The sequence below is a fragment of the Eleutherodactylus coqui genome, chromosome 8, assembly GCF_035609145.1.
Source record: "Eleutherodactylus coqui strain aEleCoq1 chromosome 8, aEleCoq1.hap1, whole genome shotgun sequence".
NCBI classification, from domain to species: Eukaryota; Metazoa; Chordata; class Amphibia; order Anura; family Eleutherodactylidae; genus Eleutherodactylus; species Eleutherodactylus coqui.
In genome coordinates, this window is record NC_089844.1 from 128273387 (window position 1) to 128288474 (window position 15088).

The 15088-nt window shown below is 44.0% G+C and overlaps 1 protein-coding gene across 1 annotated transcript in view; it reads left to right on the forward strand.

Annotated features, from left to right (window-relative positions):
- LMTK2 (lemur tyrosine kinase 2) overlaps positions 1 to 15088 on the forward strand; it is a 94282-nt gene that overhangs the window by 32396 nt on the left and 46798 nt on the right. The window contains exons 4-5 of the mRNA XM_066576388.1: positions 12951 to 13024; positions 14697 to 14815. Coding sequence (XP_066432485.1) covers positions 12951 to 13024; positions 14697 to 14815 — 193 coding nt within the window. The remainder of the gene's footprint in view (positions 1 to 12950; positions 13025 to 14696; positions 14816 to 15088) is intronic.

Genomic DNA, 15088 nt, shown 5'->3' on the forward strand with positions numbered 1-15088 from the left:
ACCCGAACCACCTACAACTGTCTTCAGAAAAGACAGTAGTAGGTGGTTCGGGTATTTCAGCTGCCCAGTATGGGTCAGCATGTAGGGTAGCCCAATATGTTTTATTATAGCTTTAAGTTCAGAACGAGTAGAGAACCACATCCTGAGATTTTAAGCTTTCCTGGTAATTGTGTAGGCTCGCTATTTTTCCCTCTGTCTCCACCAGTGCGTAAGCTGATCGAATGATGCCCTCCGGATGGCCTTTTTGTCTAAAACTAGTTTTTTTATTTAAAACCTCCAGCTGACTTTAAAAAAAAAAAAGAGAGAACGAAAAAAAGGTTTGAAGAGCAATTCCTTCTGAGCGGTCTGTAAGGGACATTTATCCTCATCGTGACAGCGAGAAAATCCAGATAATTGTTGGAATTGACTAGTTTGAAGTGTTTTGTTTGAATCTGTTTATTGTATGGAACCAGAACATTCCAACCCCAGTCGTTGTTCAAATTTTCAATGTGCCTACCTGATATGTTCCCCAAATGCCTTCCTATAGAGATTGGCATAAATCCGTGCAAATTTTGTTCCCATTGTTGTCTCCCTACAACCTCTCCATGGAGTTGTGTTCTCTGTGAGTTTGTTGGGTTTCCTTATACATTTGCATAGCTTTTTGGCATTATTTTGTATTTGTAAGCAAAAAGCAGCAGTAGTCCAAAACATAAAAACAGTACAAATCTTTTGATTACAATTTTTTTTTTTTTTGTATTTCTTGCTTTGGCTTGTTAGCCGTTTAGGCTTTCATGACCCTCAGAGACCCTAAGGCCTCATGTCCACGGGGAAAATCGGGCCCGCTACGGATTCTACATGTAGAATCTGCAGCGGGTCCCTCCTGCCCCGCGGACGTGAGCGCTGAAAATACAAATAAATAAGAATTTACCCATCCGTAGCGGGCGGCGAAGCTCTGCTCTTCCTCACGGCCGGATCTTCTTTTTCGGCCGGCGGATGAATTCCTGACGCCGGCGGCACGTCGCCGGCACGTCGTCGACGTGCCGCGCGCATGCGCCGGGCACATCCGCCGAGCCGAAGCAAGGGAGATGCGGCCGTGAGGAAGAGAAGAGCTTCCCGGCCCGCTGCGGGTGAGTAAATGCTTTAAATTCCTATTTTAGGTCTCCCGCGGATCCGGACGGCTTCCATAGGTTTCAATAGAAGCCCGCGGGAGCCGTCCCCACGGGAGACCCGCACGAAAATGGAGCATGGTCCAGATTTTTTCATGCTCCATTTTTTTTAAAATCCATTTTATTGACGATCCGCGGGTATTTATCTACCCGCGGGTGGTCAATGCATCCCTATGGGGTGCGGATCCGCGTGCAGGTAATCCGCTGCGGATCCTAAATCATATTTTGCCCGTGGACATGAGGCCTTAGGGCTAATGCCCATGAACGGATTTGTACCGTGGTTTCCGCGGTGAATTACGCAGCTATTAGGTTCTATTGAACCTAATTCAAAAATCAAAATAGACAACAAAGTCCTAGCATGCTTATGAGACTTCATCTTTTTGCACTTGTCAAAATTTTAGTCTTGAAATTCAGGTTGAGGCCCATTTTTTGCTTTCATTTTTAATCTTCCATTTCAGCTGCTTCAGACCTGCTTCTGTTTCTGCAAGCAGAGTTGTGTCATCCGCATAACAGAAATTGTTGATGTTTCTTCCACCTTTTTTCACCCTGATTTCTAATTTGTCTAGGTCCATTTTCCGCATGATCACTTCAGCATATAGGTTTAACAAGAAGGGTGAGAGGATGCCGCCTTGTTGGACACCTTTGACGATCATAAACCAATCTGTGTGCCCATACTGTGTTCTCAGCGTGGCATCTTGATTGGTATAAAGTGATTTTATTAGCTTGACTAAATGTGCCAATACGCCCAGCTCTTGTAGGGCCTGCCACAGCTTGTCATGGTCGACACAGTCAAAGTCTTTGATATAGTCAATGAAGCACATGTAGATACTCTTTTGGTATTCTCAAGCTTTTTCCATCATCCATCGCGGGTTTGCAATATGGTCGCGGGTGCTACGTCCTCGCCGGAATCCAGCCTGCGCATCAGGGAGCGCCGCTTCAACTACTGATCTCAGTCCTTCCTGTATAACTTTGAGAAGGATTTTGCTTGCATGCGGTATGAGGGCTATTGTTCAGTAGTTTGAGCAATTCTGTGAGTCGCCTTTCTTTGGTAGAGGGATGAAGACAGATCTTTTCCAGTCCTGTGGCCATTGTGTGGATGCCTATACTGCCTGGCACAGCGCTGTAGGGGTTTTAACTGGCAGCAATAGCTCTGCCGGTATGTTATCTATGCCTAGCACTTTATTTGTGGCTAGTTGTTCATTTGCCATAACCACTTCTGACTCCATAATGGAGGCTCCAAGTCCGCAGGCTCTACCTCACACAATGGTCCAGGTATGCAGTTGCAGGCATATAGTTCCTCTGACTATTCCCTCCACCTATCCTTGATACTCTGGTCATTCAGTTCCTTCCCATGTTTGCCTGTGATTGTGCCATTGCATGCCAAAAAAAAGTTTTCGGGCCGTCTCGACCTGTGAGAATAGGCCTCGGATATAGACTTTAGTGGCTTCTGCTTCGAGTTGTTTGCAACGCTCATTCCAGTCCATTTTCTTCCCTTTCCTTGCCGCTCGCTGAAAATCAGTTTTGGCTTACAAATACTAATGTAAAACACTGACCAAGATACATGTGAAGAGGGGGCAAAATAAAGAGGACTGGCACTGATGTGAATAGTGACCAACGCTACACATCACTACAGAACATGTTGGCTCTATGAAAAAGCCACAGGAATTGTCTACTTTGCTAGATAGTCCTTGTCAGAAGACGGTTGCGTAATCTGGTTAGGTATGTGAGGGACCATCATTATACTCAATAAAATGGTGTAAGGCTGTAGTCGCACGGTACAGTAGTGCCATGTTTTTTCCACGCACGTTGTGCGGTTTTAATTGGCTTCACTTGTGCTAGCTGCTGAACCGCAGCAAATCCTGGTGCGTCTGAAGGGGTCTTTTCTTATGTGGTCTTAACCACCTTCTTCTGAATAAACCCTTTCAATTAATAAATATTCCTTATACCTACAACTCAATGGCCCGTGTTCCATGCCAGACCTACAGGGCAGTACCAGTTACCCCCATCTCATTTAGCACAATGTATTGAGCCCTTCGGTTCGCCATACTTTGTGTTAATTGAAGCATGGTAACCGGGGTGATTGTAAGATGCAGCTCGTGCTGTAACATGGAAGTGCGGATGACCCAGTTTAGTTCTTCAGTCTGCATGTATTTTACTTGCTCATCATAAGGAAGTGAAGGTTTCCTTTATGAAGTATGACATTTGTCAAATCTAATCCCATAAAGTACTTGCTGACTTGGTGAAGAGAATCTGTGTGTACAGAGCCGGATAACATCCACTCGGGGAGACGGGGGAAATTACATTTAATTTTTTTCTCTTCCACTCTTAACATCTAGAGCGTTCCTCATTCCTGTTGGTTGTGAACTAAATATGTTCCTATTTTAAAGGCGGTATTGGTATTCAAATAGAGGTACAAAATGTATTGTCAATGCTTCATTATTGTAAGCACAAAGTACCTGGAGATGGTAGAAACGGCATGACCCTAAATTAGGGAGTCCAAGAGATCACCCAGGGTTATGGGACAGCTGGGAATATCAGACCACATTGGGTGGTCCAGGCAGGATCTCCTATGTGAAGAGATGACAATGGCTTGCAAGAAACAAGTGGGCATGGGTGGCATGAACCTGGGGCAGGTATGTCTTCTGAAATACACTTTAAAGTTTAATTTAAAGTTTAATTGCTTGAGAACTGAGCTCGGAGTCAGAGGCAGGCCTGTGGTCTGACAACTATAGTCGGACAACAAGAGACACATTTATCAATGGTCATACCATTTCTTTCCTGTCTCATTTTCCAGAGATTCTTCACTCCTTATTCACTGAGCGTTGCGATGGAATCCCATTAATGTTTGAAGGCATCCAAAGGGCAGGTTCATATTTGCTTATGCAGATATTGATACTAGGCCTCTGCTTTATGTATATATGACCCATCACACAATGCTTTGTTTTGTAAGCCACTATTAAGTTTGCACACCAATATTCCCGTGCAAATGTTTATGTATGGGGGACTCTTACAAAATAGGGTCCAAATACTCTCACGCCCTCTTGGTGTATGTAACCCTTCATGAGACAACTGATTGATGGTGTGGGCTGGATCAACCTATGGGGTTTACATCACTCAGACACCTATACTTGCCGTTCCACTGGTCAAGGGTGATATGGCTCAAGAATGGAGTATTTGGCTCTCTCTCTCGCTACTTATGTGTCTTCGATTACCCATCCTAAACGTAAATAAGGGTTTCCTTAGCGCAGGCATCACCAGTGAAGGGATTGAAAGTATTTGGGCAGATGTGCTCACCTGAGAGCACTGCCAGAGAAGTGCTATGCAGAATAAGGCCTTATGTCCATAGTTCTGTACTGCAGATGTGTGTTGGCCAGCACGTCTGCACACATGTGTAGTACAGATTTTTATTTTACTCAATTTTTTTTAAACTCCTGCTTTTCATGCGGAATTGACACTGCGGACAGGTCGCTGATCGAACAGTTTCCATTGACTGCAATGGAAGCCGTCCGTGCGGGCACCATGGTAAAATGGAGCATGCTGAGATTTTTCATCCGCGAGTGGAAACCGCAATTGGTTTCTGCTCTTGTGCATGAAAAATCATTTCATCCTACAACATCATGACAGCATACGCTGGAGGTTGCTCCCCTACTGACCTGAAGGGACAGGAATAGGCAGAGCATAAAAGAAACCTCCCCTAACACCAGTGTTTTTCCTGTCCCTACAGAGCAGCGGCAGAGCTCTAGCATACGCTGTCGCATGCCGCCGGTTTCAAGACTCACCAAGGCGGCGGGCGGCATCAGTTCTGGAAGCCACGGTTGCCCCAGCGGGAAGTACCTCACCTGGGTCCAAGTACGGGCTTTCCGGCACCACCGCAGCCGTCAACTAGGCGGTGGCTGCTGCATCTGTTCCCTGGCGCTCGCGGCTGACGTCAGATGCTTCGTGAGGGGGCGGGTGGTCAGGTCAGATGGAGCGCGCGCACGGGGATGAAAAAGCCCCTGCACCAGGAGGACTCAGGAGGCGAATACTACAAGCAGAGATCGTCTTCTAAGGACGGAAATCCGAGCTCACCGTGCAGGATGTCGGCCAGGGAAGACCTGGACAACCTCCAAACTGGAAGTGGTCCTGTGGGCCAACATACAAACACCCCTGCACTACACTCCCTTTACTACTGGGGTTCTCCCTTGTCATTTCTGGACAGGGATACTCAAAAACGTAGGGAGGCTAGGAGAAGTGAAGTGTCCAGTATTCTTAGCGAAACTGGATGACTCGTATACTAAAACTTTGCGTTGCGTGTTCAGCAAAAATTCTGCAGAAAGAAAAATCTTCCTTTATGTTGGAGATCCGGAGAGTCGTCCAGAAAGAAGTCCAGTCCTCTTTCTGATCTTTAGCCAGGGCCCTTGGGGGCCACCAGAAGGTTGGCTGTGATGGTGTCAGAGTCTGACTCTGACATAGCTGAGGAATTCGCTTTGGAGGAATTAAGCGAAGTAGCGCAGGAGGAGAAATAACATCTATTCTCCACCGCTAACATAGATCAATTATTAAAATCGAATCGTAAGACCATGCAAATTGAGGAGGAAATACAACAACCTCGCACAGCGCAAGATGACATGTTTGCAGGCCTTTTACCTCAACGCAGATCCATGTTTCCTGTGAACGTCACACTTAAACAACTAATTCTAAACGAGTGGAAGTGTGTTGATCAAGTCCTTTAATTTCTAAAGACTTTAAGGATTGACTCTTATTTTCGGATGAAGACGTCACTAGCTTTGATGAAACTTGATAAAGACACAATTATGTGTCGAAACGCGTTGTTTTAAACAAAATAAAAAAAGATTGGTTTCTTTCAAGGCGCGGGATATTTTTGTTCTTTATTTTAAACTTTGATGAAACGCCGAGATAGATGCTGCCATTTCTATAGTGGAAAAAAAAAATCTGGGTTACCCTTTGAGGATACGTCCCACCTGAAAGATCCAATATATAAAAAGGAGGATATGACCATGCGAAAGGCCTGGGCCATGAAAACCAACATTGCGGCCACTTCAGTAGCACCCTCTATGGTGGTCTGGTTGGGTCAGCTTACCTCTCTAATGGATCAAAAAGCCTAGTGGCATTCCTTTACTTCAGATGGCCCTAGGATTCCTGGCTGATGCTTCCATGGAATCAGTCCGCTTTGGGGCCCGTATGGCAGCCTTATCCAACACAGCTAGTAGGGCAGTCTGTGTAAAAAGTGGGCAGGGGACATTACCTCTAAAAATAAACTGTGTACTTTACCCTTTTGGGACCTATGCATATTTAGATCAGACCTGGATCGCTTTCTAGAAAAGGCAGCAGACAAAGCCAGGGGCTTTCAGCTAACACAGTCTAAGGACCCTTCACCCCACGTCCCTCGGTTCTGGCCTATATAGGGAAAGGAAAGACCGGGAGATGGGCTTATCCAAATGGAGGAAGGGGTAAGGTCCTTACCGGTGGCCCTCATTCTACATCTCCGTGTCCGGTAGGCGGAAGATTAGCCTATTTCCATACTGGTTGGCAGAATATAACAACCAACGAATGGTTTGTACAACTGATAGCGGAGGGTTACAAGATTGAGCTAGAATCTTGTTCCCCAGATAGGTTTGTGTTAACCTCCTTGCAGTCTCCAATTCTAGAACGGGCTCTCCTTAAGGCCGCCTGCAGATGGGCGGAAATTCCGCGGTGGGATTTCCTGTGGGAATTCCGCCGCTGGAAGCCTGCATAGAATTGCGTTAACAAACGCAATCCTATGCAGACAGCCGCGGTTTGGCCGCGCGAAATCTCGCGCGGCAAACAAACCGCGGCATGTTCTCATTCTGTGCGGGGCTCGCACCTAGATAACTTCATAGAGTACAGAAAATTTTAAATGGAGACTATCGGAACTCTATCACCCCTAATCGGTCTAGTGTGATGGCTACTATCGATCTTAAGGATGCGTATTATCATATTCCCATTTAGGCATTATTGCGAGTTAGCATAAGATTTGCGCTGGAAATTGAAGGGGTAATCTATCAGTTCATTTTGCCTTCCTTTCGGATTCTCCTCCGCTCCGGATTTTTTCCAAGGTTATTGAAATGATAGCCTTTTTACGTAATTTGGGAATTATCGTCCTATGTTTGGATGACTTCCTTTTGGTGGTGGATTCCCTGGCAATTCTGAATTCACACCTAAGTACCACGCTTTAGTTACTACAGGACCTAGGCTGCTGGATCATTAATGATCTGAAATCCAACATGGAGCCAGAAACTCGGAAAAAGTTCTTGAAAGTTATTTTGGATTCTTGTCTCCAATGTTCGTCCCTACCTCCCCTAAGCAAACCACTTATTCTAGGTGAATGCTTAGCTCTCTATAGGAAATCTGGCATGTCAATCAGAGAAGCTATGCGGATCCTGGGGTTAATGATTTCATGCATTAACGGCTGTTTAACTGGGCCCAGGGAACCACATTATCTTCAGGCACTTATCCTCCAGGATTAGGACAAGTCGCAGGCTTCACTTGATAAAAAGATCCTTATTTCCTCTAAGGCTAGGTCCTCCCTTCACTGGTGGTTGTCCTCAGACAACCTTTCTCGGGCATCTGAATGGAATCTGGACCCTGCGATAGTAATGATGAGAAACAAACCTTAGACACGGATGCCCTCTCTTACCCCTGGGTTTGGAAATTAGTGTACACTTTTCCCCCTTACTGAAGTCGATGTTGTCCATAATTCTGGTAGCTCCTTACTGGCCCAAAAGATCCTGGTTTCCTCTCCTGAGATAACTTTCAGTGGGAGCTCCTTTCTACCTCCCTCCAAGACCGGATCTACTTCTGCAGGGCCCTCTTTACCCAGAGGTTCACAAATTCAGGCTGGCGGCCTGGATGTTGAACGGGTAAAATTCTTAGGAAGCGGCCTCTCTAGCAGGGTCTTTTCCACTATTTGTGAGAGCCTTCAACCAAAAATTATTCAAGAATTTGGAAAAAAAATTCAGATTTGGATGGGTCAAAATATACAGCATTTAGAACAACCAGATATCCACAGGATCCTGGATTTCCTCCAGGAGGGCCTAGATAAAGGGTTGAGCCCAAATACTCTCAAAGTCCAGGTGGCGGCCTTGGGGGCATTCTTTTGATCTCGCTCTAGCAAAACACAGAACAGATGGGGTAAAAATCTCTTAGAGGGGCGAGTAGACTCCATCCATTCACGATGCTTACTGAAATTCGTGAAATTCAGCCTATAGAGTGAAGAACTTTGATCTCACCAAACACAAGTATTTCTTGAAGTTCTGTTTTCTTGCCTGAAAGGTAATTACTATGAGATGGATGGCTGTGGATCCACCCTCCTTGTCGAGTTAGGCAAGACTGGTTAATGTGGTAATCCCTTATAAAAAGTAATATACCAATGTAGGGGCTGTCCTACAATTTCACAAAGTATGGGCTCCTTGGCTTAACTCGCATTCCACACTGCACACAAACTGATCAACTACCTCCCCCTGTTTTATGGAGACTTGGGCCCAATGTCCATGGGCAGATTTAATTTGCGGAATCCGCGTGTTGCACCCACAAATCAAGCTGCCCATAGGGAAGCATTGGGAGTCCGCATTTCATTTGACACCTGCGGATTTGTTTTTATTTGTTTTGCAGATGCCACGTGCCAATAATCGCAGTATGCTCCATTTTTACTGCGGATCACGCGTGGATGTGCTCCATTCATCTCTAGGGGAGCTTACGATCCGCAGTGCATCCGCAATTACATTTGCGGGTTTGAAGGTTTAAAATTAATTAGGGAGATGGGGGGTTGTGAATTTTTTTTCTGTGTGGATCTGCAATGCATCAGTGTACATTAACACGGAAAAGAAACCCACAATCCTTGATCTTCCGCAAGTGATAAAAAACAAACAAAAAAATCCGCACGTGCTGATGTATTTGTCATTTGTTTAGGCCTCATGTCCATGGGGAAATTTGGGGCCGCATGGATTCTCCATGCAGAATCCTGCAGCGGGTCCCTCCTTTCCCACAGACATAAGGCCTGAAAATAAGATATACTTACCTGTCCGGACGCTGCATATCTGCCCTCCGTTGCGGCTGGATCTTTCTTCGGCCCAGCGGATGTGCTCGGCACGCCAGCAACGTGCTGCGTGCATGTGCAATGTCTAAATTTTGGGTTGTTTTTTTTTAACTCCTGCTCTTCCGCGGCTCAGCAGAAATACAGCTGCGGGTGTGCCGCGGGACCGGACGGCTCCGATAGGCTTCAATCGGAGCCGTCCGCAATGGAGCATGCTGTGGGTGTTTTCCCACACGTGCGATCTGCACTCCAGGAAAAAATGACATCCGCAGGTATTTAATTACCTACGGGTGTCCAATGCATCCCTATGGGCGCAAATCACGCGTGCAGGACACCCGTGCGGATTTGATAATTCTAAATTGCCCGTGGACTTTGGGCCTTAATGTTTTTAGGGGTTTTTTTCTTTGTGTTTACTGATTGCAGCAATTTCACTGTCACAATTATCAAAAAAAAGAATCGAACTAATATTATATTCATCTTTTAAACATGCTTCATATTGTACTTGTTCTGTAACTTGTTGAATAAAACTAAGTAAAAAAAAAATCCACTTTACCTGCTCTGTAATTGTCCACTGCTCCTGTAATTTAGCGCTGGTCAATCATAGAGCAGTGCTTGGCGTAGTTAGAATATAGTGGCATCTGGAACACAAGGGATGTCAGAAGATCTACAAGTAATATATATCCCTGCCACTCTGTCCAGGGGCAGATTTATGCTCTGAAACTGGAGGGTTGCTTTAAGCCTCATTCCCCTCAGTATATGTATAGCAGTTACCTGATCCTTTTCACTGGTGGATTAGCAGGGAGATTTTAAAATTCCTGGGCTCTCCAGCCTTCTGCGCACCCGCCTGATATTTTACATCTGGCACGCATGCATAGAAGACAGCGTCAGGTCCTTGCAGCACCAGAATAGCAGGTCCCGCAGCACTCCACCTATGTGCACATATAGTGCAGAGGTATTTACATATGCCCAGCCACACCTGGGACCATGGACCTCCAGTCCCCCAATGTAATCCAGCGAATCCAATTAAGTGGCAGCATCAATGGTGTATTAAGAATAAAATAAACTTTTTATTGCTCCATAGTAAAAATGGCAACGTTTCGACTGTAAGAAGTCTTTTTCAAGCCTGGGCTTGAAAATGTGTATGGGTGGTCACTAAGGGGGTGATAAATCCCAGAATTGTGTTTGCCTTTTTGGCTGCTGCATCACTTTGTTGACTCATGTTCAGTTTATGATCTATTAGTATACCAAAGTCTTTTTCATGTGTGCTGCTGCTTAGCCCAATTCCTCCCATTCTGTATGTGCTTTTTTTCATTTTTCTTGCCCAGATGTAAGACTTTGCATTTCTCCTTGTTAAATACCATTCTGTTAGTCACTAGCCACAGTTCAAGCTTGTTTAGTTCTTTTTTAATCCTTTCTCTCTCCTCTCCAGTGTTAGTTATCCCTCCTAGTTTTGTGTGGTCTGCAAATTTTACCAGTTTCCCCTCAATTTCCCTCCTTCAGATTATTTATAAAAATGTTAAACACTAGGTCCAGCCTTGTGGTACCCCAGTTGAGACATTCTTCCAGTTGGATGTGCAGCCATTTATGACCACTCTGAGTACAATCACTCAGCCAGCTGTGAATCCACCTAACAGTTGCCTTGTCAATTACATATTTGGTCAATTTTTCAATAAGGATGGTATGAGATACTTTGTCAAATGCTTTACTAAAGTCAAAATATACTAAATACACCGCATTTCCCTGATCAACCCAGTCGGTGATTCTGTCATGGAAGGAAATTAGATTTGTCTGGCATTACTTGATTGTTACAAACCCATGGATGGGAATAGCGTAACTAACCAGAGCCATTAACCAAGTACTTGCATACGTGCTGTTTTATAATTTGTTCAAAGCTCTTTCCTGGCATAGGAGTCAGGCTCACAGGCCTGTAGTTTCCTGCATCCACCTTCTTCCCTTTTTTTGAAGATTAGGACAAGATTTACCATTTTCCAATCTTCTGGGGCTTCTGTTCTCCAAGAATTTTCAAAGATTACGGCGAGTGGCTCAGCAATTTCCTCCACTGCTTCCTTCAGTATCTTTCATCCGGACCTTGAGACTTGAATTAATTTAGCGAAGTGTTCCCTCACCATCTCTCTGCTTATAGATAACTTGCATTCTTTTATTTCCCTAATAGCATTTAGAAGATCAGTTGATGATAGTTTTACTGTTTGAGAGAGAACCTCCAAAATGGGAATTTAAAAGTTCTGCCTTGTAAATTCCGCATTTTTACTAGGGCAGGACTGCTTTGTACAGCGTTCTGTGTTCTCTTTTGCCAATGATGTCACCACTTTCACTTTCCCTTCCAGAGGTATAGAATGCTGCATTCAAAACGCAGTGAAACCCTGTACACAGCGTTCTACTATGTTTTAGGCAGCGTTGAAAACGGACGATGTGTTGCATTTAAAAAAAACTCTAACTCCTGAAAATAGAATAGGCAGCACTCGAAAAACGCCGCTTTCGAACGCTAGTCTGAGACGACCTATCGAAATCAATGGAGGTGTTTTACAGCGTTCAGGGCAGCATTTGAGATCTGTGGGAGAGTAGCCTTAGTAAGTTTCATTGTAGCTATTGTCTCCTGAAGACTATGCACTTTCCTCTAATAGACACAAGCTTGTATTTCTGGCAGGTAAGTTTGGCTTTTCCTCTGGTAGGTCTGTAAACATATAGCATACGTTGCAGCTCACCATATGGCTGCTCTCCCCTTACAGGTCAGTTGATGTCCACTTCCAAACTTCTAAAAGTTAAAGGGGTTGTCTTGCGAAATCAAGTGTAGCTATACACTTCTGTATGGCCATATTAATGCACTTTGTAATGTACATCGTGCATTAAATATGAGCCATACAGAAGTTATTCACTTACCTGCTCCGTTGCTAGCGTCCTCGTCTCCATGGTTCCGTCTAATTTCGGGGTGGTCTTGCTTTTTTAGACGCGCGTGCGCAGATGGGTTTTCTCCCTTCGGCTCTGCTCGGCAGCATCAGCGTTTTGGCTCCGCCCCCTTGTACGCGTCATCGCGTAGCTCCGTCCCATGACGTGTGCCGGTTCCAGCCTCCTGATTGTAATATGGCCATACAGAAGTGTATAACCCCACTTGATTTCGCAAGACAACCCCTTTAAGAATTCTAGTGCTGATAGTAACATCTTACAGGCTATATAAGTGTGAAACTGTGTGTGCCATCAGGTACTACTCCTGTAAGTGGACTGTTCAGATTTGGAGATGAGCACCATTCATGTGAAATGGGTTGAGTCGCCATATTAGACAGCCCATGAATACAAGTGATACTGCTAATGGGTGTGGGGTGTATAAGAGCAGTTTTACGGTTTCTGATATCATAAAATACTTTATTTTAATTTTTTTATTGCCATGAAAAGGATATTGTATTCTAGTGACAGCCATGTGATTTATAAACTGCATTACAGAAGAAAGTGGTTGCCCCCTCATTCCACAATTGTAAAGGCTACTATGTGATCATGGTGAAAGCCACATTTTGCAAGTCAATAGCCCTATTCTCAATGAGTCCTCTTGTGTTCCGTACTGCATACCCCACATTTTCTTCGTGCCTTTTTTCTCCCACACAGCAGGCAACATTTTAAATGTAGACACAATTCTACATCTCAGATTCCTTGTGCTTAGTTTGTGCCGAGACACAGTTCGATCCAGTTCTCTCTTGTGTTATGTATGTATCTAAGGCTCTTTCATCTTTCTATTCCTCTAGATGCATCAAAGTTCCAAATTGCCCGCCACAGCCTGAGCTACATTCAGGAGATCGGTAATGGCTCGTTTGGCAAGGTAGGATTTATATTTCTTTTTTGTCATCTGTGATAGTCTGCTGTGCAGCTAACAAAGTATGTAAAGCCGGTGTTTCATAGGAGCAATTTATTATGTACAAATTTAGTAAACCTCAATTTAACACTTTTCTATACAGTTACAGTAAACACTAAGTTGAGTCTTAACACACAAGCGATTGAAAAACTGTGAATGTGTATTTAGTGTGTGAAGCTATCATTACACCTTGTTTGTTTAAGGGACCTGTGATTTTTTTTTTTGTTTTTTTTTCCTGTCTCCCTGTTCCATAATGGAGTCAGAATTACATAGTACCACCATTAAAACTAGTGGTGTGTGCAATTGCTTACCAGTAGAAATCTCACTGCCAGGACTACCACTGATTGCCAGAATAAAGGATCATTGGTCCCTTCTTTCTCTAGGTCAGCAGGTGTCTGAGCGGTTACACCCATCAATCACCATGTTATACCATATTCTATGTTATAACTTTAAAGAAACATTTTCCTGTCTTGTAGGCTACAACAGTAGCAGAACCCTAAAGGTTACAGAAAATGTAAAATTACCCAGGCTTTCTCCTGTGAACCCATGTTCACAGTTCAGTGAGAGTATATACGATGGTCTTAGTTCTACTTGTACTCCGCCTGATAACATGCTCCCTGACCTACTGACTGCAATCCCTGCTAGCCATCATAAACCGCTCCTGCAGTCATACTGTTTCTGCTGTCACACGGCTAAATGTCTGACCATTGTCTATGTGTATATCACCCCTCACTCTCCACCTCGCCATACAGTGCACATCTCCAGCCCCTTTACCTTCTGTATCACCCCATTACTTGTAGTATGTAAGCTCGTTGGAGCAGGACCCGCACCCCTATTGTTTCCATCAATTGATTACTTTGTAACCGTGGTTCTGTAATGTTTGTACTTTTGTCTTTCTGTATCCCCCTGTCTATGTAAGCGCTGCGGAATATGTTGGCGCTATACAAATAAAGTTTATTATTATTATTACTTATTATGCACCAGAATGTAATATCAAATGGGGAGCTGAGCATCAGGATATATTGGTTCCCTCATATAATCCTAAATTAGCGCAAGAGGGGAATCTAAAGGCCCATTTACACGCAAATGTAATAATTCAAAAGATAGGTTCTAAGTGATTGTTTTGCATAAGCTGTTAATGGACACTAATGTCCATTAGCAGCTTATCGCCTTCATTTGCATGTAAATGAGCCTCCAGGACCTGTATGCAGAGAACAGATGGTCTGTTCTCTGCATTCAGCTCCTTTGTTCTGCCACAGGGCTGCAAGCTGAATACAATGTAATCAGTCTCCCATGTAGAATACAGCACCATGGACCGCAAACAAAGCATGTTTTCTGTGTTATCTTCTCTCTGGCTGAACGGTTGATTTTATGCTCACCTAAAAATCATCGTTCACCTTAAGAGTGAAAGATGGGAACATTTACACACCACGATTATCACTCAAACAATGGCTTTTGAACGAATTTTGAGCAATCATTGAGTGTAAATGGGCCTTAACTTGAACATTAAAAGTGAGCAACGATCAAAGCTGGTGTGTAATGTATAGAGCTGAGCTCACTCTTCTGTTACGGCTGTCCCTACTTTCTGTTTTTATGCTTCACAGTATAGCTTGAGTTCAATCCCATTGTGTGTTTTCAGGTTCTGTTGGGCGAGATCTTCAGAGACAACAGTGTAGCAAGAGTGATAGTAAAAGAACTGAGAGCAAGTGCAAATTCAAAGGAACAAGATCAGTTTATTAAAAATGGAGAGCCGTACAGGTAAGTTACACTTTACAGTTCAGTGATTAACTTATTAACACTTTAGAATAACACTCTCTAAGGCTTTGTTCATGTTTTGCTTTGCATTCAATTCATACACTGAGAATCTCCCAACATATGCTCTGTATGCAATTGTATACCGTACAGTTACATACATCAAACATAGGATCCCATGTAACAAAAAAAAAAACAAACGCATGTCCCTAAAGGTATGCCAGAAAGCCACTCTTGGCATATGTTGTGTCCTTAGGAATCTGTGAATGTGTTTGCCAA